The sequence below is a fragment of the Manis javanica genome, chromosome 7 (genome assembly GCF_040802235.1).
Source record: "Manis javanica isolate MJ-LG chromosome 7, MJ_LKY, whole genome shotgun sequence".
NCBI lineage: Eukaryota > Metazoa > Chordata > Mammalia > Pholidota > Manidae > Manis > Manis javanica.
In genome coordinates this window covers 5,406,110-5,428,512 of record NC_133162.1, presented here as the reverse complement: position 1 = coordinate 5,428,512, position 22,403 = coordinate 5,406,110, and the positions used below count along the sequence as shown (strand labels likewise).

The following is a 22,403-nucleotide window of genomic DNA, read 5'->3' as shown; positions in this document are numbered from 1 at the left end:
TTGTTGCCTTATTGCTCTGGCTAGAACTTCTAGTACTATATTGAATAGAAATGGTGAAAGGGGGAGTCCTTGCCTTGTTCCTGATCTTAGAGGAAAAGCTTTCAGTCTTTCACCAGTGAGTATGATGTCCACTGTGGGTTTTTCATGTATGGCTTTTATTACACTGAGGTGGTTTCCTTCCATTCCTGGTTTGTTCAGTGTGACCTGTATTTATTGATTTGTTTCCCATTCCTTTGCACTAAAATGCAAGCTCCACACAGTAAGTTCTTTGTTCACTGTTGTAAATGTAACATGCAGGACAGCACCAGGTCCATAAGATGTCTTTGAAAATACATGCTAAATGAAAAGACTGTGAGATCACATGAGAAAATGCCTATGATACACCAGGTAACATCAATGGATTTCCACTGTGATTTCCACTTAGTCGGTAAAAAATAAAATTTTATGGAAAAAGCATACAAAAATGAACTCTTTCTACGTATAGAAATTTTTCCTAACAGAAACATTTACTAACCATAGGGAGAGACTGATCAGCCTCAAGCTATTTCTTGTATGATCATGAAGTGACTCCTAACTTAGCCCTTTCAAGCCTTTTTTGTCTCCCTTGGGTCTAAGCCATTAGTATGTTATTTAATGAATGGCAAAATGGCAACAGGAATTCACCAAAGCCATACAACAGGAGGAAAAATGTAAGACTGTTTTCCACCTCTGTTCCCAGAGGCTCCAAGCCTAGGCACACACAGAAGCTATCACTGAAGGCTCACTATATGGCCAGGCCCACAACTGCATGCCAGGCAATTACCTCATGGATTCTACAAGGACTCTGGGAGAGAAATATAATTATTATTTCCATTTTACAGAAGTGGAGATGGAGACATGGAGAGGTTAAGTAACTTGCCCAAAGTCACACACATCTAGTAAGCAAGTGGAAGAGCCCAGATTAGAACCCAGGCAACTAACGCCTCTCTTTGGGAAGAGAAAACTATGGTTAGGATCAAGCACATAAAAAGAATCACGGTACCTCACAATCACAGGACATGTTCTGGTGTGCAAGCCCTTATACACATCACCTCATTTTGATTCTCCAAAGTCCCTGAGAGGTGGCCAGAACACAGAGAGTATTTTTATATAAAGAAACCAAGGCCCAGAGAGGATAAGATAAATGCACAAGGACAAGAAAATACTGCCTCTGGCAACTACACCAGCCCCCTGACCCTAGTCTAGCACTCCATCCGCATCACCTTGCCACCTGCCACCTTGCAGAGCCCAGCCTCACGGCACTGCTACCAACAGAAAGTCAGCGGTCATGCCTGACACCCACTAGGACACTGATTACACTGACAACAAATTAATCTATGAATTCCATCAGAAGCCAGCCACTGAGCGTTAGCAAGATCTGAACATCATAGGCACACCAATATGAGAACCACCTGTTTATGTAACATTAACTGCTTTACAAAACAACTTCCACGTGCTCTCACGTGGTCCTCCCAAGTCCTGCCATAATAGCTAGGCTCTGATGAGCAAATATGTTATTGGTTTTTGGGGGGTTTTTTGTTTATTTACTGACTCTCCCTCAAGATACCTGAATACTCATTACAGACCCATAATCCCTTATATGCAATTATAAAATTCATAAAGCTCTGAAATCTGGGAGTTTTTTTCTGAGTTTGTAGAAAAGTACTCTGACAGCACAACCTTACCTGAACTAACCTGAAGCTATTTATAATATTAATTTATTCCATTTAGTGTGAATATTCATGCGTTTTATTGCAAAAACATCAGTGTGCTTAATTACAGGGTGCTAGCTCAGACCCTGCTGGGAATGTTATGCAGTATTACTTTTCTGAAATAAAATGAAGATATTCTTGTTGAATCACATTTGGCCCAAGAGTTCTGGATGGAGTACTGTGTGTCAGTACCACAGGGACTTAAGGAATTTGCCAGCCCCTGGGGTAGGGTTTTCTTTATGCCCCCTCATCCTACACTCACAAGACAGGCATCGTCTCTGCACTTCACAGAGATGGGTTCTGGGGTGTAGAGAGATGCAATGATGTGCTCTAGGTCACAGAGCTACAAAATGCCAGAGCCAGGACCCTTCTCCCCACATTGGTGCATGCGTGTGCACACGCTTGTGTGGGTTGGGGGGCAGTTAGTTCCTGGGCTTTGAAGACAGAGAGGGAAATGGTTGAGAATTTCCTGGACTGCATGGGACCTCACCTACAGCACCTCTCCACTTTTCCTCTCTGGACACATGCATCATTTGTAAAAAAACAAGACTCCAAATCTGTTTCTCACCCAAGAATCAAACATCAAGGGTGAATTTTTGGCTGGACCTTCTCTTTAGGATAATGGCAGACACTGGAGTTCAAAGGAAAGGGGACCATTTCATCTCAGCACCCTAGGGTCTTCTCCTGGGGATGCTGTAGGTTCCACTGCAGGGGCAGGCAGGCAGCACATTTCAGGGTGGTACCAGGGTGGACCACCTGTAGGTTGACACGGCCTCTTTGGGAGCTGCAATACCCTCTCCACAGCTACTCTGGAGGCCTGACTGATGGTTGCCAGCATTGCATGTTTGTGTTCAATCTCTGAACTCTCTTCTGCAACGATAATTAATGTCAGAGCAGTTTATGGATCAACGGTGTATTTTCTGGTTAATGCAGGCCTGCACCTGTAATAACTCAGAACTGAGATTCATCACTCTGCCATGGGGCCCTCTTCATGCCTCATCTCTTCATGTTTACATCTGGTTTAACGTTTTCTAATCTAAAATAAATCAGCATGAAAAGCATTAGATTTTTCATTTAGATTCTCAATTGCCTTTTATTACCAAGATAATATCCCTTATCTGATTGCGAATGGCAGGATGGTTCCCTTGTTAGGATCTGAATGAAGATGCCTCCGTTCAATCTTTCCATCTCTCCTTGCTTCTCCTTCACTTTTGTTTTCAAGGATGGTGTCTGGTGGGGTTCTGGCTTGAAAATGAGACAAATCAGGATGTAAAGAGGACCTACTGTTTCGATCATTCCTTATCTTGTGAGACACAGGGAGGAAGACAGCCTCCCCTGCCTGCCTAATGAGTGGCCCAGAGTTCTCTCTTCATTTTCCCACCAGGGTGGCTTCAGCCCCCCTGTCTGTCTGCACGGATAAATGAGAAGAGTGATGATGAAGCTCTGGGCTGGAGATTTCTGGGCAAACATCAGGCATGAGGGGAAAATAAGTCCATAATACAGGCATGTTAATTACCCAGTTACAAAGTCAAATTTAGCTGAACTGTTTTGTATATCAAAGAGACAGATTCCTCCTGATTCCTGAAGTATTCCTTTCTGCATGTTCTATTATGTTTCCTATCATTTGCAACATTTTCTCCTTACTTTAAACCTTGAGTTGATTGATTCCAGAAACTGGAATCCATTTCTTATACCATGAGGAAACTTCTCTCCCAGTAATTGTTTGCTGTCACTGTCTACACTCCCTCAATTACAGTCCTGAACTGCTTGAAATACTTCAAAATCAAATACAACGGAGTTACCCTGACTTTGGAACACCTGGGAAAGTTCTGCGAATTCAATCACCCACTCATCCTACAACTTCGAACTCAATTGCCGTGGCTTTTCTTCTTTCAAAGGAACAGAGACAAGAGAACAGCAAGGACTGCTGTGTCCCCTGTTCTCTGGTTTGCCTGTCCACACGGAGCTCTTTCCCTGGGCCTGTGGGCAGAAGGCCTTCCTATCTCACACGGGAGGCTGCTTTTTGCATCTTGTTTTTACCCCAGCTGACAGAAAGCTATCCAAAAGGAGCTCTGTCTATAGCTGACTTTCACCCCGTCTCACAGCTCGAAGTGATGGCTTTTACTTAGGGAGGAATAGAAGAATAGGGCCCTGAATGGTTTCAGAACAGAGCAGTAATCACAGCTACACCAAGCTTCACTACAGAACACTCCCCAAGGGCCTGGCACCCTGCTATATGCGTCACAGGCATGATGTGACCCCCTGGTAACTCTAGAAGGAAGGTCCCACTACACTCCCATTCTGAAGGTAAGGAAATGTTATTCTTAGTATTACTTATTAATAATAGCATCAATAATAATATGATAAAAGCTAACCACTATGGAGCTCTTACACTGAGCCAGGCCTTGCCCTCGGTGCCATCTGCATAGCCCTTCCCTCGGTCCCCACATGCACGCAAGAGGAAGCTACTGTCAGTAACTCCATACTGCCTGTGGAACAACTGATGTCAGAGAAGGTGGGAATTCATGCAAAGTCAAAACTGGTAAATGGAAGAGTCAGGATAGAAACACAAACTTACCCAAGTCAGGGCCCATGCCCTCACCTGTCTGCCACCCACATAGAACATCATCTATTTAATTAAGATGCCAGTGGTGGTAACAGAAACTTATCACAGTCACAAAACTGCACACTGCAGGATTTCGGTCATCAGACATGCTGGCCCGGGAAGAACTAAAGTGACAGAAAGCAGATCGGTGGTCGCCAGGGACTGAGGTGGGGAGGACACGAGAGCAGAAGGTACAGGGGAGCTTCCTGGGGTGGGGCGGGGGGAATGCCCCACATCATGATCTGCTACTGGGTACGTACTGGGTATGCGACTGTCTGCATTTCTCAAGACAAAATGAAATGTATGCTTCTAAGATGCATGAATATTAATGTATGTAAATGATACTTTCACAAGGCTGGTTTTTAAAAACATATCATGAATAAGCTCCAATTTCGCTTAGAGCTTCAATTCAACAAACACAGAGTTAGTGAGAGAAATAAGATGGGACACTGACCTCAGAGATCTCTTTGCCTACTGAGAGAAGTGTCGGGTGCATTTATAAGCATAAGTTCATGCAGGATCGGCTTCACAGGCATGAGACCTGTGCAGATGCACAGACATCTGTCCTCAGAAGGGCCACCATGGGTTTCACACTGCCATCTTGAATTTTTTTAACTTGCGATAAAATATACATAAAATTCACTATTTTATGTGAATAATTCAGTGCAATTAAGTACATTCACCACGTAACATGATCAATAGCCCTCTGGCTCCAGAAACTTTTCATCCTCCCAAATAAGAAGAAAAAATAATGGGGAAACTGTTTCCCCACTAAACCAGGACTGTCCCCCACCCCACCCCTTGGAGGCCACCATTACTTTCTTTTTCTTTACTTAATCAACATTAAAGATCAAATTAAATAACATCGTGTCAAATCAAGAGAAAGACCATGGAAGAAAGGAAAAAGACATCGTTTCATACCTTAAATGACTACATTTCCCTCCTTTTTTAACATGGGGACCCCATGTGCACTTTGTACTGCTTCCCACAAATTCCACAGCCAAACCTGAGTAAGTGGCCATTTATTGTAGACCTGTCGCATGGAAAGGCCTCTGTTCTGCTCCCTGTGTGTCAACAGCTCGCACCATGGCCAGCACACACCGGGAGGCCCACACAGCTTCCTTCCTGGATACCGAATCAGTGACGACGAGGCGCGGTGCAGACGGAGCCCGCCGCGTCTCCCAGGCACTCCCGGGCCGCCTTAGTACATCCACCATCTAGAGTGGACCCCGGCCCGCACGTGGCACAGCCCACCACCACTGGGCAGGCTTCCTCCAGCTGTGGAGCAACGTGAAGCAGCTAACCCAGAGCCAAGCGCTGAGGCACCAGCAGTGTCCAAACTCATTAGTGAGGAGTGGAGCACATTTGTGGCTGAAATAATGGGTTTCATGAAATTTCTGTAAGGCGAGCTCTGGGTCAGATGCATCTGAACCCTGCGACACAGGCGCCGTGGGGTCAGCCCCCTCACCGCGGCTGCGGGCTGCTCTGCCGCGAAGAAGTTTCCTGTCTGCAATACCAAATGGCCAGCAATTTGTTGTGTCTTTTAAGGAAACGATTCTTCCGTTTGTCTTCAGCCCTATTTGTTTCTCTGATACATTATTATTCCTAAATCCTGGATGTTTTCCAAGATACTTATTTTTGGAGTTGTCACAAAGTCTTTTCTGGATGGAGAAGGGATACAAATTAGGCTCAGAGAGAGGAAATTGAACAATTTCCCTATTTGGAATTTGAATAATGAAAAGGGTGATAAATAGAGTGACCTCTATCTTGGGGCTTCACTGGGAAGAACTAGAGCTGATGGCTATCTATTGATGTCTGTTCATCACTGAAGAATGAGTGAATCTGTAAGAGAGCCTAACATAAGCATCGAATCAGAGGCGGACCTCTTATACACACAAAGTCATCAGCCATCATTTGCCTTGGCCCCAGGTTTTCATCTAAAACACACCTCATGCACGTTTGTTTGTCCATCCATCCATTCACTCATTCATCCATTCACTCATTCATTCATTTACTCATATGTGTATCGCACAGTGTTTCTTGAAGGCCGATCCGGGGGCACAGTGGTGAACTAGGGCATGAACAAGGGCGCCTTTCCTCACGGAGCTCCTAGACAGAGGCTCCACTCCACGTGTCTCCCATTCCAAGGACTCCTTTTATTTCCTTTCCTGTGCAAATATAAAAATTGAAAATACACTGCTGTGGGGAGAACACCCCTTGGTGCATGTGTCCCATGGTTCTCTTTCCTTTGGGTATGAGCAGATCCTGTGAATGTGAATGGGCTATCATTAAGTTATGTTATGTGACAAAAGGGTTTCACCAATGTAATGAAGGCAGCTAATCAGTGGAAGATTATACCAGGTGGGCCTGACCTAATCAGGTGTGTTTTTAAAAGCAGCCAGAGTCAAAGCAGCCTGCTGGCCTTGAAGAGGCAAACAAACATGTTGTTAACTGCCTATGGCTGCAGCCACATGGTAAGGGCCTGAGGACAGCTTAGGGCTGCTGAGAGTACCAGCTGACAGCCACCGAGAAAATGAGGGCTTCAGTCCTACAACCAGAAGGAAATGAATTTTGACAATAAGCAAGGATCTTGGAAGAGGCCTCTGAGCCTCAGATGAGATCACAGCCTCATCTGCCACCTCGATTCAACAAGCAAAAGACCCTAAGCAGAGGGTCCAGCCAACCCACACCAGGACTTATAACCTACAAAACCATGAAATACTACACAGGCATTGTTTTAAGCTGCTAAGTGTGTGATAATTTGAATAACAGATAGCATCCACCAGATTGTTTTTCCTTTTTCTAGTAACCAACCAGAGCTGAAATAAGCTATGGTCCTACACTAAATTGATCTTAACTCAGTCGTAAGTAAATGAACAAACTACTTCAGTTAATCCACAAAGGTTGACCACAAGAAAACAAACATATTCTCTGGACCAGAGAACCCTGACTGATCACCCTGAGGACCCCCGTGTTGGGGACACTGGAATACGGACTCTTTCCCATGATGTGGGCCAGTCAATGATCTGACCTCTGCTATATACATACACCTGACAAGCAATGCTTTGACATATGTCCCACTAAATTTGGAAAATTTTCTGCTGTCATTTCTTTCAAATCTTTTTTCCACCTCAGCCCCTTCCCACTCTTCAGCTCCTTCTGAGACTCTTACTATATGTGTGTTGGATCTCTTGATACTGATATTGTCCCATAGGTCACTCAGATTCTGTTTTCTCTCTCTCTGTCATCTTCAGTTTAGAAATTTCACTGATTTTTTTTCTTCAGTAATATCGAATTTCTTGTTAATCCCATCTAGTAAAATTTCCATTTCAGACAGTGTCATTTTTTTCTCTATAAGTTCTACTTGGTTCATTTTTGTATCAACTGTTTCTCTTCCCATTATGGTGATATCTTTGATTTAATTTAAACAGAAAACAATACAGTATTTGAAATAGCTTTTAAAATGTCCTTGCTAATCCATCATCTCTGTGATTTATTGATCTGTTTCTACTAATCACAGTTTCTCCTGGCCACAAGTCATAGTTTTCTGCTTCTTTGAATGTCTAGTAAGCTTTGTCTGGCTGGCAAAAAAATATATATTTTAATTTTATATAATTGTTTGCAGGATTTTGTTGCACTCTTTTGAAGAGTGCTGAACTTTGTTCTGACAGGCAGTTAAACTACTTGAGGAACAGCCTGATTCCTTTTAGAACTGTTTTCAGATTCTTATAGGGTGGATTAAATCTATAGATTTAACCTAGGGCTAATTTAGCATACTTCCAAGGCATGACCCTTCTAGATCGTCTACTGAATTCCTCCCATATTCAGTGAGGTCTCCTCACTGTGAATAGTGGGGAACTTGAATGGCCCGTGGCCCTGAGTGAGCGCTGAGAATTGCTCATCTTACGGTTTCCCAAGAACCGTTCTTGCCCTGACAGCTGTTTTTTAGCCTCATGACGTTTCACAGCACAGACTGGTTTTCAGCTACAGACTCAAGGGAATGTGAAGCCAACTTCTGGAGATCGTTTCCCACCTGGCTCCCTCCTCTCAGCCATTGTGCCCTGCAGATTCTAGCTACAATTCTAGATACTGCTGGACTCTTTTCAGGTTCTGCCTTCCTGGGCCACCACCCACAAATTGCCTTCTGCTTGAAATGTCTTCCCCTTCTTCAGCCCTACCCCATATTCTCACTTTCCCTGCTCGGTGTAGAAATCTCCCAATGTTCCATGAAGAACATGCCCATAGCCTCCTTCCCTGCCCTGCTTGCTAAGTTCTTGGGTCTACAGCTTGTGCTCACTGGGCTGGCTGCCCCCCTCAGCAGCAGACGAGCAGGGGGCAGGAACCCTGCCTTCTGGGCCTCTGTGTCCCAGCCCCTAGCACAGTTCTTGGCACATAGTGGGCCCTGCATATGTATTTTAAAAAATAAGCCACTTCAATATTTCCTCTTCAACCCACCTGCTTCGCTGGGAAGGGAGAGACCTGAACAGCAAAGACAGAGGGTGATGGGAATCCATGTGGAAACAAAGAACTGGAAGCAGGTGCTTGGCGAAGGAGCCACAGGAAGGAGAGGAGCCAAAAGCAGGAGAGAGGGGGACTCTGAGGACCCCGTGACTGTCTCTTGCCACTTGAGTCTTCCACGAGTGACTCTGAGGTCAACTCTGAATCCCCTGGCCAGTTGCTGCTGTCAGAACAAGCGCTGCTTCCCCACCTTCTCCCCAACACCACCCAAGAAGCACAACCTCAGAGCAGGTCACAAGTCAGGCGGGACCTCCTGCCCCTCCTAACTCCCTGCACAGCCTCATCGACTGTCTGGGCTTCACAGAACTGTCTCTGGAAAAACAGGGCTCACGTGCCTCACGCAGCTGTGCTGGGATCAATGAGGCAATTCAGGGATCCGGCCAGAGCCCTTTTGTTCAGCCCGGCCCCGATGCTCCTTGCACACAGTGGTCCAGCCGCTCTCCTCTCCGAGCCCATCCCACTCCCCCTTCACACCAGCTTTCTCAACGTAGGCAAGTCACGTGAGCTTCTTTGTCCTTTTTCCCTATGGCTTATGAGGTTGGAAAATACTGGCCTGGAACTTCCAGATCAGGGTTTGACCTGCACCAAACTCCCCTGGGTTTCATGTTAAAAACAGAGATTTCTGGACCCCACCTGTCTCAGAGCTGAGGGGTCTGCATTTTTGGAAAGTTCTCCTGAGGATTCTAGAGGACACTAAAGTGCGGGAGCCATTTCATCCTTTATGAGGTAGCAAACCCCACGTAGATTCCTGTATGACTCCGCAGGGAGGGTGCATCCATCTTCCATGACATGCTCCCTATTAACCCCTCCGGCTTAGGTGGGGCTTTATCCGGAGGAGGTAGCTGATAAGGAGGGGCTCGCGCTCTCAACAGCCTCTTGTCCGGGAGGGAGTCTGCAGCCGGCCACAGGACGGGGCAGGCTCTGAGTAGAACCGATGCATTCAGCTTGGGGCCAATTCAGTGACTACTCTCTGGGCTGCTTGGAGAATGGCGATCACCCTGAGCCAGGGGTACAGAAGGCCAGAGGTCCCTGCCCCCTGGCATTCTGAGTGCAGGGCAGGCAGGAAGGGAGTGTTCATCCCGATTTAAACAGGACTGCATGCACAAAGGCAGCATCCTTAAAGCACTGGGGGCCATGTCTTCATGCCATGGCCCTGTGGCAGGGTTGCGGATGGCAGAAAAAGGCATATTGGAACTTAGATACCAACGACTCGCTTTTATGGAATGCTGCCTTCTTGCCAGGCTGAAGGCTCAGCCCTTTATATAGATTATCTTCCTCGATCCCCCCAGCAAATAAGATGTCATCCTGGGTCTTATGACCATAAGAGAGGATCAGAGGGGTCCAGAACTTGCCGAGGTCACTCAGCTAACAAGACCCCGGAAAGACTCGGTCCAGTGCCCCCACCCTTAGTCACTCCACCTTCCCTTGACCATCTCCCCTAACTCAGCTTGGCTGAAATGTAGACATGGTCCCCCAACTCATGTCCAATTTCCTGATGGAAACTGGCCAAAATGACCTCATGAGACTTGGCTGCAAATGATCTCAAGAGTGCTTGGCCTATAATAAAACATTCACAGTGAGGTACGTTTGGAGACCTCAGAGACCAGATGTGCCACCAGATGCAACAAAACTAGTGTCGGGACCCTGCCCTCCGACGGCCCTCCGATGGCCAGGCTGGCATTAGCAGGGGCAGGCAGGGCCGCAGAATATGGCGAGTGGGCAGCACTGAGACCAAAGGGTGCTCATTTCATCCTTCACCCCTTGGACTTCCCTCCTCCTGTGTTTGCAGGGCGGCTGCCAGCCACTGCCAACCCGGGTGAGCGGCCGAGGCATTGAGGAGAAGCAGTGAGGAAGCGCTCAGGCAGGCGGCAGCTCCCAGCGATGAAGCAGGGGTCCCTGCCCCGCTTGTGGGGTGGCAAAGCTAACTGAAATATTTATTGGCCATTATGAAACAGCCTGATCCCAACCGTGCTCATTGTGGAGGCTCTGTGTCCCCACTGCGGCCAGAGCCACCAGCAGAAACCTTGCTGGGAGGCCAAGACCTCAGGAAGGAAGGTGAGTCTCCAAAGACTCTCACTGGCTAAACCTCTCAGCTTGGACTGGACCTAGATGCATTGTTTTGCATCTTTTGGTAACTATGAGAAAAAAGGGGACGTGTTTCACTTACTGTCTGGTCGTAGTGACTTCTTTATCCCCTAAATAAAGTTATCTTGAAGCCCAAGCACTTAAAACCTGAGCACTTTTATTTCTACAGCCTAAGGGCTCACCCCAAGCACTGGGCAACATTCACCAGAGCCCAGAGTGGCATTTCCCCACCCTGTGGGGACTCCACCAGGGGAGACACTTCTACTTCCAGACACGATGGAGTAAGCAGACAGAAGCTATGAAGCAGTGGTTTCCAGAAACTGGACAACATCAGTGTAGGGCTGTGATCTCAGAAGGAAGGAAAACCAGAGAGGTGAGCCCTAAATGGCCCCAACCTGGAGGCAGTTTCCCAGCTGTGTGGCCAGAAGGGGGCAGAGTCCAGGGTCTCCCTGAGTGGAGGAGGCAGAGATTGGGGCCCAGGGAGGCTGTGGCAGTGAGACTTTGTGAGTCCAAATACTGAAGAGGAAAGAACTATAAGGAAAGAGGTCTAGTGGCCTGCAAAGGGTCTGTCAAGTCTTTGGCTGAATACCGCACATGCTTGAGAGAAAATACAAACCAAAACCAGGAAGAGAACCACCAGGAAGCAGGACCTTGCCCAGAGCTGGAACCAGTTCACGCTGCCACTGGCCCTGTCGGGATGATCTCATACACATGAGCCATGAACAGAGTCCTCACTGGGGTCATGCCTTAAGAGTGGTGGGACTAAATCAGCCCTAGATCAGAGTTTCTCAGCCTCTTCTTTATGGACATTTCAGTCCAGTTACTCCTTGTTGGCAGGAACAGGGGACTGTCCCGGGAACTGCAGGATTTTTATCAACATGGCTGACCCCTACCCAGGAGGTACCAGTGGCGTCTTCCCCAGGTTGTCACAATCAAAAATGTCTCCAGACATTACTAAGCATTCTTCCAGATGTGGGGGAAGGGGGATGAACAGAATCATCCCTGATTGAGAACCATTGCTCTGGACTGAAGTCTGCTGAAAAGTAAGCCTCAAAAGGACCAACTGTTCTCAAGCTACCGAGCCTCATGCCGGAACAAGGCTCAGAGCTCTTTACAGGAGTACAGCAAAGCCAGACACCCCCTCTGGGGCGCGGCGGCCTTGGCTGGGCTACAGGCATCTGTAGTGCTTCCAAGTTCACCAGAGGAAGCAACCTAAAAGTCCATCAACAGATGAATGAATAAAGAAGATGTAACATATACATACAATGGAATATTATTCAGCCTTAAAAAAGGAGGAAATCCTAACATTTGCAACGACGTGGATGAAACGAAGACATTATGCTCAGTGAAATAAACCAGTCACAGAAGGGCAAATTGTGCATGATTCCACTTACAGGGCATATCTGACCTAGTCAAATTCATAGAAGCAGAAGATAGAACAGTGGTTGCCAGGGCCTTGGGGAGGGGGCCCTTCAGTTACACAAGACAGATGGCTCTGGAGTTCTGCTGCACAACAGCGGGCCTCTAACTGATACCGTATTGTGCGCTTGAAGACAATGTGGAGAAGACAGATGTCGTGTTAAGTGTTCTTATCACCAAAAAACAAAAACAAAGAGAAGGGCTCATGGGAATCCTTAGCAGTGGCGGATGTGGTTAGTACCTTGATGATGGTGATGGCATCATGCGTGTATGCATATGTCCACTCATCGAAATGTATACATTAAATATGTACAATTTTTTGCATATCAAAAAATTCAAATTAAAACCAAAATTGTCCTGGTTCTTGTATTCAGCTAGAACTGAGCATCCCTGGCCAGATCTGGGGAGTGGGGGAGAGAAAAGGATGACTAGGAAGGGGAGATGGAAATAGTAAGGGTTTGGGGAAATATAAGAAGCGTGGCCGGATGGCAATTACCAAACACAGAAACTTTCCCAGGCTCATTGCATGATTAAATGTGTCAGAAACTGTCACCTCTAGAAGATGGATGGGCGAGACTTGGATTGCATGCCCCAGCTAGTGCCGAATCGTCAGAAAGGTCTCAACAACCAGTCAGGAGATGCCGACTCACATTCAAACTCGGGGAGATGCAAGCACATCTCTGAATCCTATATGGTTTCCCTGCCTCCAGCTGGTGAGACCATCCACGCTCTGCTTCACAGGGAATCTCAGAATGCGGACGCACTTGTGACAGCAACCAGAACTCAAATACTGGTCCCTCCTATTACCCAGTTATGGCTATTTTGATGTTTAAAATTCATTAGATATGTATGTCAGGGGAGAAAGATCCTTCACATATTAAGTTTTCAATGGTTTTGGGCATTTGGGAGTCAGGAGGGATCAAGGCTTTGCAAACATGGAGACAAGAATGGTCAGCACCCACACCACCATCTGCTTCCAATCCTACCACATCCCTCCATGTAACAGGTCTGCCCATGTTCCTACAAAAAGGCTGTTTAAGTAGGGGAATGGGTGTGGCTGGACCATCCCTGGGCCAGAGTTAGGCTGGCTCACTGCTTGTCCCAGGTGAGAGGCAGCATCTACAAGCATTCATACAGAGCAGAACTATGGCCACAGTTTTAGAAAAATGCCAGTCTTAGACCTTAAACTCAACTCAAGGAGACTTGAGATCCATAAGGTTTTTACAGAAACAGAACCTCCAGAACTCACTTTTACTAGTGAAACAGCCAGTTTCTTTAGCACCTTTGTGCATTGAGAGTTCATCCCAGTGACCTTGCTCATCTTTCACCCCATCAGGTTCTTTATGGTCAAAGCCCCGGCAGGTTAACCGATGGCCTTGGTGCTGGTGAGGGACAAAGGTCACTGGGCCAAGTCCAATAGGACCTGAGGCTATTAATTGGGCTCTCTTGGCAGTTCAGCTTGGAAAGTGAGCAAAGAAGTTGCCTTCCCCCTGGTTTGCTCATCTAAATGGTGCTGACATATCCCAGTGAGAATAATGTGAAGAGCAGTTCAATGGCTGTGGAATATTTTAAATTCTGAAATGTTGCTTCTAAAAGAGCACAGCTGGGAATTTAGAGGGCCAGCAGGCACAGATCCTCTCTGATGGTTTTCAAACTTGGCTGGCCCTTGAGCAGATTCATCTGCTGGACCACCTCTCAAACTGCAGACACAGTGAGGCCTGCCCAGCTGACCAGCCTGATTGCCGTGCAAGGGGACCTTGGGCTCATTTTAACATCAGACTTTAGACTTGAGCTGCATTCAAACAGCAGGCGTGCAACTCAGCTGTTACCCGTAGCTGGTAATGGAGTTTGGCCACAATAGAAGTGGTGGCCGTGCCTGTCGGTACACTTGATGCTTTCTACAGCCTCCTGCCAAGACGCACTTCTCTACATTCGTTAGCTTCAATGTTGCCGTAAGAATAAATGAAGTTTTACGCACACACAAAAAAATGAGAACACAAGTGCTGTTCTTTGCCATGTAGGGGTTAAAATGGAGCCATGAACACTTGTGTAAAATGCAAAATGATGTAATTCAACAAGTTTTTCCTGTCTCTGGACGACTGAAAAATAACCTCAGTGAAAATTATACAATGATAAAATTCCATCCCCATCCAATTAATTACCTGTGAATCATAATAACTCTGGTTTCTTTCAATTATATTCTAAATTGCACACCTTCTGCTCTAGTTGATTGGGCAATGAACTAATGGACAACTATTACTGAATTTAATGAACACCATTATTTCTGTGGCCTTTATATCTCTGTTGTGAGCATGGAAATTCACAATCCCAGGGCTGGAACTAGAAGAAACCAGCCTTGAGCCCTGCAGGACGGGTTCTCAGGTTGCCCTGGAATAAGGGACCCAGTGTGGAGAACAAAAGATCTGGAGTACCTGCCAGCGCCCCTGGGAAGGCCCTCCGAGCAACTGCATCAGTGTTCAGAGAGGCCGCCTCTTCATAAAACATTAGCAATTGGCACATTCCATTCATCAGAAGAGATGGGTAAGTGAGCTATATGAGAGTCAATTACAATGTCATTCATAATTTATTCCATGTACAATAAAGAGCTAATCAGATCTCATGCGTGTTTACTTTCTGAAAGATAACTGCTTGTGGCTTATACTAGGTGCAGAATACAAATATGTTTCAGAACGATGTGTTTATCTCATTTTGGCACTCTAAACCTCTTTTTCCCCCCCGCCACAGAGTCACTTCTGCTAAAAAATTAGAGCTCACCCTCAAAAAATAAAAGACCACTCTTACCGGCCTAACTTAAGTCATTCTATTTTAAGTCAATCAAGGCAAGTCATCATATATATTCTTCTGCAGAACACATCAGCAAACAAATAGAAATTTGCTTTTAAAGACAGATGATTACAAACATACAGAGCCAAGAATATTTAACTCATAGGAACATGCTGCCACTTCTAAATGTGAAAACAAACTAACTCAGTAGTCACTATGAAGTGCTTGTAAATGCAGTCTTGTGTAAATCATGTTCACCAATATGCTTCTCCTCCCTCCCCCAATTTCAAAAACTGAAATAAAGAGATGGGAGTCTTTTCCAAATGGCTTAGGGAAAACCACCAAGAGTTGATTAATTTATTAGCTCAGATAAAACACCTGAACTCTGATGAGGAAGGCCCCTCTTTCCCTGGATTAGATGTGTACCTGCTGCTCCCCACCCAGATTCAGCGTACCTCATATCTGCTGGCTGCCTGCTCAGCCGTCTTCAGGCCTTGATACCTGTGGACGACACAAACCTTGGCTCTTCTCTGGGAGGGAAACCAGTTACTCTTAACAAAATCCATGACCATCACATGGTTCTTCAACTCTGTACTGAACGTTTTTATCTGAAAAGTCCGGTGCACAGTCTCTTCCTCACGGCGAACAGCATACCCCCTCTGACGAGCTTTTGTAGGAATTCCAGGGTGCTGCATGATACTCGGAATCTTGTGACTTCAGCTGGTGAGCCCAGAGAACACAATTGGCTTTGTTTAATCCAGGTATTCAGTACAGCAGGAGGGGCTTGGGAAGCACCCCAGCTCGGACCTCTCCTGGTGTTTTTCAACACCAGAGCCAGTTGTTTCCAAGTCCCAGCTGCAAAGTGCACAGGACGTGTATGTGGAAACCTCGGGGGTGACCTTCATCTGCTGTAACAAGGTCGCTTCTTGCTTCTGTCCGTCTGTCTCCAGGACTTCCACCTGTTCTCCTGTCACTTCAAGTCTTCTCTGATTTCACAGGCACTTTTCTCTTTGCAGCTGCCTTCAGGCTCTGAGCACAGAAGCCACCCATTTACAGAGAGGTTCAGTATGCTTTTGGTCTCAGGCCCCTCAAATCCAAATAAATTATTTACAGGGCTGTGCAAAGGGAGCAGAGTGATAATTGCTGCTTTTCAGAGTTCTCGCTTTTTTCCTGCCATGAGTGAAAGGAACAAGTGCAGACTCCTCCGGGCAAGAAGAGTGACCTCAGCCCTGGAGAAGATAAGAAACACAGTCATTGAAAGAGAACTCCAGCGCAGAGGACGCGATGGCTGCGAGGAGCTATGGGACAGCGGCGCTCTGTGGGGCAGCCCTGTGTGTCCCTCTTGGGGGACGAAGGGGGTGCACTGGCTTAGATGAAGGCTCTGCTACTGAGTCACCACCCTGGGCCTCGGTTTCCCCACAAGGAAAATTGGAATAATAATACCTCACAGGGACATTGGCAGAATCAGGTGAGTGAAATAATAAGAAAACAGCAGGGTGTAACAGACCCCATTTCCAAAGGAGAGCTGCATGTCTTCTGCCCAAATTATTTTGCATAGTTATCTCTGCACATGTAACGTAGTAGATTTACACGACAATGAAAACTAGTGGGTTCTGAGTCATATGGACAGGAGGTATGATATATGCTTCTTTCCATTTCATTTCATGTGTTGGCACCATTTCTGTTAACCAAGTAATTTAGAGGTGGAAATTACAAGCCTTGAACAGGGTCTGGGCCAGGAGAAAGCCAATGACAAGCACCCTGGCTGTGCCCTGAGTGCACACCAGGACTCGTCTCTGTGGGTGACTCCCTCCCGGCCCTCAGCAAAGATGCCACCTTGGACATCCTCCTTCTGCCCCATGCTGCCAGCTACAGGGGAAGCTGAGTCAGGAAGTGGCTCAGAATGACTTCCCTGATACAGAGCATTGGGCACCAGCCCAGAACCTGCTGCAGGCAGGAGCTTTGCGAATCACTCAGCAGGCTAGGACTTGGGTGGTGAAATGCTAAACTATCACCTCTGGAGGCAATGGGAATGTTGAAGCTGAGAACAAAAGCAAAGATGGAAATGGAGAAGACTTTGGAGGCTTGAGGCTGGTGCTCTCAGTTGAGGGCTAAAACATCAGACCCACAGACATTAGATGCCAGCATCACACAGCAGAGGGGGGTCTGCTGTTCCCTAAACAGAACACTGTCTGGTTCTGCCTGTGGTTCCACTGAGGGAGGGAGTCAGTGAGGATGTCAAGACCCACCTGGTGACAGACACGGTTCCCACGGAAATGCAACGCAACCAAGACGTGAGCTTGAGCTGACACTTGCCAGCAGGAAGCTCCATGACAAAGACATCTGAGAAAGCAATGAATACATTAAAATTCAACAAGGACAGCTAAAGAAGAGGGCATCCACTCGGCTCCTTGTGGCCAGTGAGGGCCCTTCCCTGCACCCTGACAGTCGCCATTTGAACAAGCTCTGGCTGGTATCCATCTGTCCCATCCAGCAGCTCCTATAAGCCTGGTAAAAATAATAATAATAACGAAGTCTTCCCCATTGCCGCAGCACACTGAAGGACCTTGGGCAGTGCAGAAGCCACCCAACTGCCCAACCCAGCTGCCTTGAGACCAGAAGTGGGGGGCTCACTGAGGGTCGCCTGGCCGCTGCTGAGAGCCACCTGCCCCAGGGCAGGCCACGGAGACTCTAAACACTGTCAGAGCTGAAGGCGACTTTTATCTCTCCCCTGACTATAGGCAGGCGCTGGGCTTTAACCAGCCCCGGGGCCACAGCAAAAGCAGTTATGCGACTGTGAGCAGGTCTCCAGAATTCTTAGGCAATAGGGCTGACGGAAACCCCAGACCTGTGGGATTTGATCCCTCATCGCACAGAGGAGGAAACGCAGGCCCAGAGGTGGGGAAGTCTGGTGGGAAGTTCAGCGGACAGGAAAGAGCACAGCTGGGGGATTAGTCCCCCAGTGAACTAGCATGTGATTACGGACAAGCCCCCTTCCGTGGGCTTCAGTTCCTTTACCAACAAGTCCCTCGCTGCTCTGGCACCCTGGATGTAAGAGCACGTGAGTCCAGACCGTGTGTGGATGGAGCAGAGATCAGCTCGCAGCCTGGGCTGGCCCTCCCCAAGAAGAGCGGCTGGTGCTCTGTGGAAAGGGGTCTCCTCCTGCCAGGGTCGCCGAGGAGCGCTGCGGGGACTTGGGACCTTCCATGCAGCGTGGAACCAACGCCCCTCACCTTAGCAGGGCCGCCTCCACAGGTGGATTACTGCACCGTCTTGAAGCACAGCCTCCAGTCGGAAGACTTAGCTCCCCTGGCACTCACAGCACGGGACCTGCAACCTGGGGTGAATGCTGCGAACCACCACTGCCTCAGTTTCCCCATCCGGCTAACAGAGTAACAGTAGTGCCTTCCTGCTTGGGCCTCTGTGAAGACTGAAGGAGGTGGCATGTGTAGAGAGCCTGGGACAGCCTGGCACAGGGGGTCATCACCCCCAAAAGGCAGACCTCAACGTTGTACCTTCCCAGCCATGTCATTTTAATAATAAGGAAGGAAGACTGTTAAGGGGAAGCGAGAATTGAACTGGATGTGGGGAGACCCGGATTCCAGAACTCCCTCCACCCTGCAGCCCAGGACGGAGGCCAGCCTCAATTTCCTCAAGCACAAGATGCAGATAGCACCCCCCAGGCAGTTCGTGTGAACATTGTGTTAAGGTAGTCAGAGCATGAGAAACTTTAACAACCAATATATTTTTTAAAACTATTCAAATGCAGGTTTTTAATGCCAGATACCAAAATGAGTGGTAGGAGAAGTGCCAGGTACAGCCCAATTTGAGCTAGTTCTCACCCAGAGGACCAAAAGTCACATCTACTGCCACACGAGAATGGTGTCAGGCAATGCCATCGCATGCACCCACATGGCCACAAGGACACTGAACGCTCTGTTCAGCCGGAGCCCTGTTTTTCCAGGAACTCTCCGCCGCCTCCCCCCTGGAAGCTGGCCTGCCTTGTAAGAAAAGCTCATCTCTGACCTCAGCAGATTGGCTCACGGGTGGCCCAATGGAGCCCCAGTCTAGCCTGGAGACTCTTGGTCCTGAAACTGAGCAAGAGTGGGTGGCTGAGGCCAGGAGGCGGAGCACACCTGGCTCTGAGGGCGGAGGTGGCAGCTGTCATGGGGAGAGACAGAGAACAGAAGTGTGAGGGCACTAATGGTCCCGAAGCCCTGGTTCCACCACGGGGTCCAACGTCAGATTTTAGTATCTTGATAATACTTTCTCTTTTAGCCTTAAGCTAGTTGAGTTGAGTCTCTGTCATTTGCATCCAACAGATTTTGGGCTAGTCCTTGAAAATTCACTCATTTATGAACAAACACGTGTGAGTGTTTCTGTGTGCCCAGCATTGAACAGGCACCCAGAAGCACACACTTGCGCTGCGACGAGGTGCTCACCACTCAGCAGGGAGGCAGACACCCCAACAAGCAGGTGCTCGCAGCCTGGTGATGCTTTCTGGGAGGGGGCTTTGCTCTGAGGTGACGGTGACCCTGAGAAATCCTCCCAGCTGCAAGGACCTGGCACCCAGCCCTGAAGGATAACTGGGGTGCTGCCGAACCCCCTTGGCTGGCACTGACTTTCGCACGGACAGAGAAGGCTTCACCTCTCACTTTCTGTTCCTAGATTTTGCCATAAAGCGATCACAGCCCAGGATGGAGAAGCAATAACTAAAAGCCCTATTTAGTGCAAATTATCATCATTCTTCATAGAAAACAACTACCTGAATCCACTGCTGCTTTTTTTTTTAAACCAAATAACTCGGTCAACTATGAAAGTTAGCTCTCTGACCTTATTAATGTCCTGCAGAAGATCCTATTTAATTTCCCTAAATTGGTGCCTGGGGTGACAACTAAAAGTGTAACACTGTTAGCAATTGCAAGCCAGTGACAGCAAATCAACATAAATGAGCCTTCAATGTGCTCAGCGTTGAAATATATGTGAAATTAATCTCGTATTTCTCCCTTGCCCCGATACAATATACAGGGCTGTATAGGATACAAAGCGAAGTATTTAAATAATGAATTATTCAAAAAGAACAGGAACTGAAGGTACCTGATGCCAGAAATTCGAGCCCAAGAATTCTTAATCTGTTCTCCAACGGGATTAGCATTTACGACTATGAAAGATATCCTAATTATGCAGAGTTTCAGAGTTGATTTTCTGCAGGGCCTGCGCAGATCTAGAAAGCATTAGGCAACAATAAAAACAGATGACTATGAATTTCTGCATTCATAATTTGGTTTCCCTTTTGAGAGAAATGACATTTTTATTTATGGGTCCTTCACTCATCAGGTGGGAGCTGAAGTTTTTCTCTCTTCTCAGAGGCACAGTGCTTGCTGGGAGCGCATCTCAACAGTCATCTTTTTAAAACAGATGTGTGAAATTAATTCACAGGGCTATCGGACAGAACTGACGCAGTGCATTTCTCCTCCTTTCTGTCCCCACCCACCGGGGTTCTGAAACAAAACGAAAAGACTGATAGGCTGATTAAGGGATCGTGCATCTTTTAGCTGGACTAGAAAGGGAATGCAGCTTGCTTGATGAATTCCATTCCCTTGCAAATCATTCAGCTGAGCTGGGTCAGTGCATGGATGCGATGGAAAAGGGGTAATCCTTCCGGTGGCCAGTTACAGGTACTCAAGAAACAGTTCTTCGGTGGATGAACGAAATGAAAGGCATCAGCTATCTTTTCTTATATGTAACACCTTTTTCTCTGCTGTAAACAGAAACCTTTTTGTCCTCCTTCATTAGACAATGTTTGGAAACTCCTATAATTTGATCTTTCTGCCAGCTTTCCAAGGGAAAGTGCCAAGACCAAGAAGAAAACTGGGACGGTGGCACAAACAATATTGCCACATTCATGCACAAGATTCATGGTCTCGCCCCTTCTGCAAGTCCTCAATAATCATTTACTTAGCACCCACTGGGTGTTCAGCTCCGTGATCTGAATCTACTCCCATCACACATTCAAAGCCTCCTCTAACACCTCCCAAACCCAAAGCAACCCTAATTTAGGGAGAAATCATATATACTTCCTTCAAAGTTATTGAGAGGAGAGAGTTATTTGAAGACAGTAAAGTGATATTTTCATAGTTTCTCTCCAACATGTGAATAGATTTTGAATAGAGAAAAACTAAAGACTTTTCAGGAGCTCCACTTGATTTTAAAGCATATATTTTGGCCGGCAGGAGTAAGAGTCAAGATCATGGTGAAAACACTAAGGAAACATCAAACCCGATTTGCAGTTAATGTCCTGTGACAATTCTACCCAAAAGGAAAACCGAGTGCTGGCCACCTGCTCTTCCACCAACAACAGACACCAGGAGCGCTGCGGGTGACAAAGGGCAGGAGCTTATTGCTGCGGCCCGAGACTGGCCACTCCCCTTCTCACAGGGGCGTTCGCTGTCACTCTCAGCCATGTTTCCTTGCTTGTATGAATATATTTTTCAATGGGTGTTGAACAAACCCCTGAGAAGCTGTATTTATCAGTTAAATACCCAAGCACCAGGGCAAACCTCAGGACCAGCCCCAGTCCTCAGTGAAGATACTCTGGGTTGATTTACCCACCTGGACCCCTCCCTCCCCCCAGACGGTAGGTGGGCAGCTTCTCAGGTGGCAGGCAGAGCCTCGCCCTCAGCGCAGAGCAGTGGGCACCTCTGTGGATAAGACCCAGGTCCCAGGCCACAGTGGGCCCTCATTGGAGGAGAAGGGCCTTGAACACGCGCATGTCGGTCAGGCCCTGTCCAGTGCCAGGTGGTCTCGTCCCAGCCAGAGGAAGGGCTCCAAAGTGTCCACTTGCTTAGGACCAAGGTGGTGACGCCAGGCTCCCTGCCACATCACAGGGGAAATGCATATGGCCAACTGGGCCGTCCCCAAACACGAAGACCAACGGCCCCTACAGGCAAATCCCTGATTTCCCAAACATCATGAAAACCAGTTCTATGTAAATGATTGTGCACACACACACACACACACACACACACACAAACACACGTTCATCTACAAATGAAGATGTGTAACATTCCATCCATTTTCTGAAAGTAAAAGGGCTAGTACAACTTACCATTCAGGTCATTTCAAATAAATATAAGTAAGAATGGTCTACACACCTCACCTCACCTCACATTTCTAGCCATCAAATGTGGCCTGCAGCTGGTTTTATAAATAAAGCTTTACTGGCACATGGCACCCCATATGTGTGTATGTTATCCACAGAG

General features: G+C 47.2%; 1 protein-coding gene across 1 annotated transcript in view; it reads right to left on the bottom strand.

Moving 5' to 3' along the window:
* C7H10orf90 (chromosome 7 C10orf90 homolog) overlaps positions 1–16,396 on the bottom strand; it is a 201,228-nt gene extending 184,832 nt beyond the window's left edge. The window contains exon 1 of the mRNA XM_037010946.2: positions 15,597–16,396. Coding sequence (XP_036866841.2) covers positions 15,597–15,836 — 240 coding nt within the window. The 5' untranslated portion in view covers positions 15,837–16,396. The remainder of the gene's footprint in view (positions 1–15,596) is intronic.
* Positions 16,397–22,403: the final 6,007 nt, after the last annotated feature.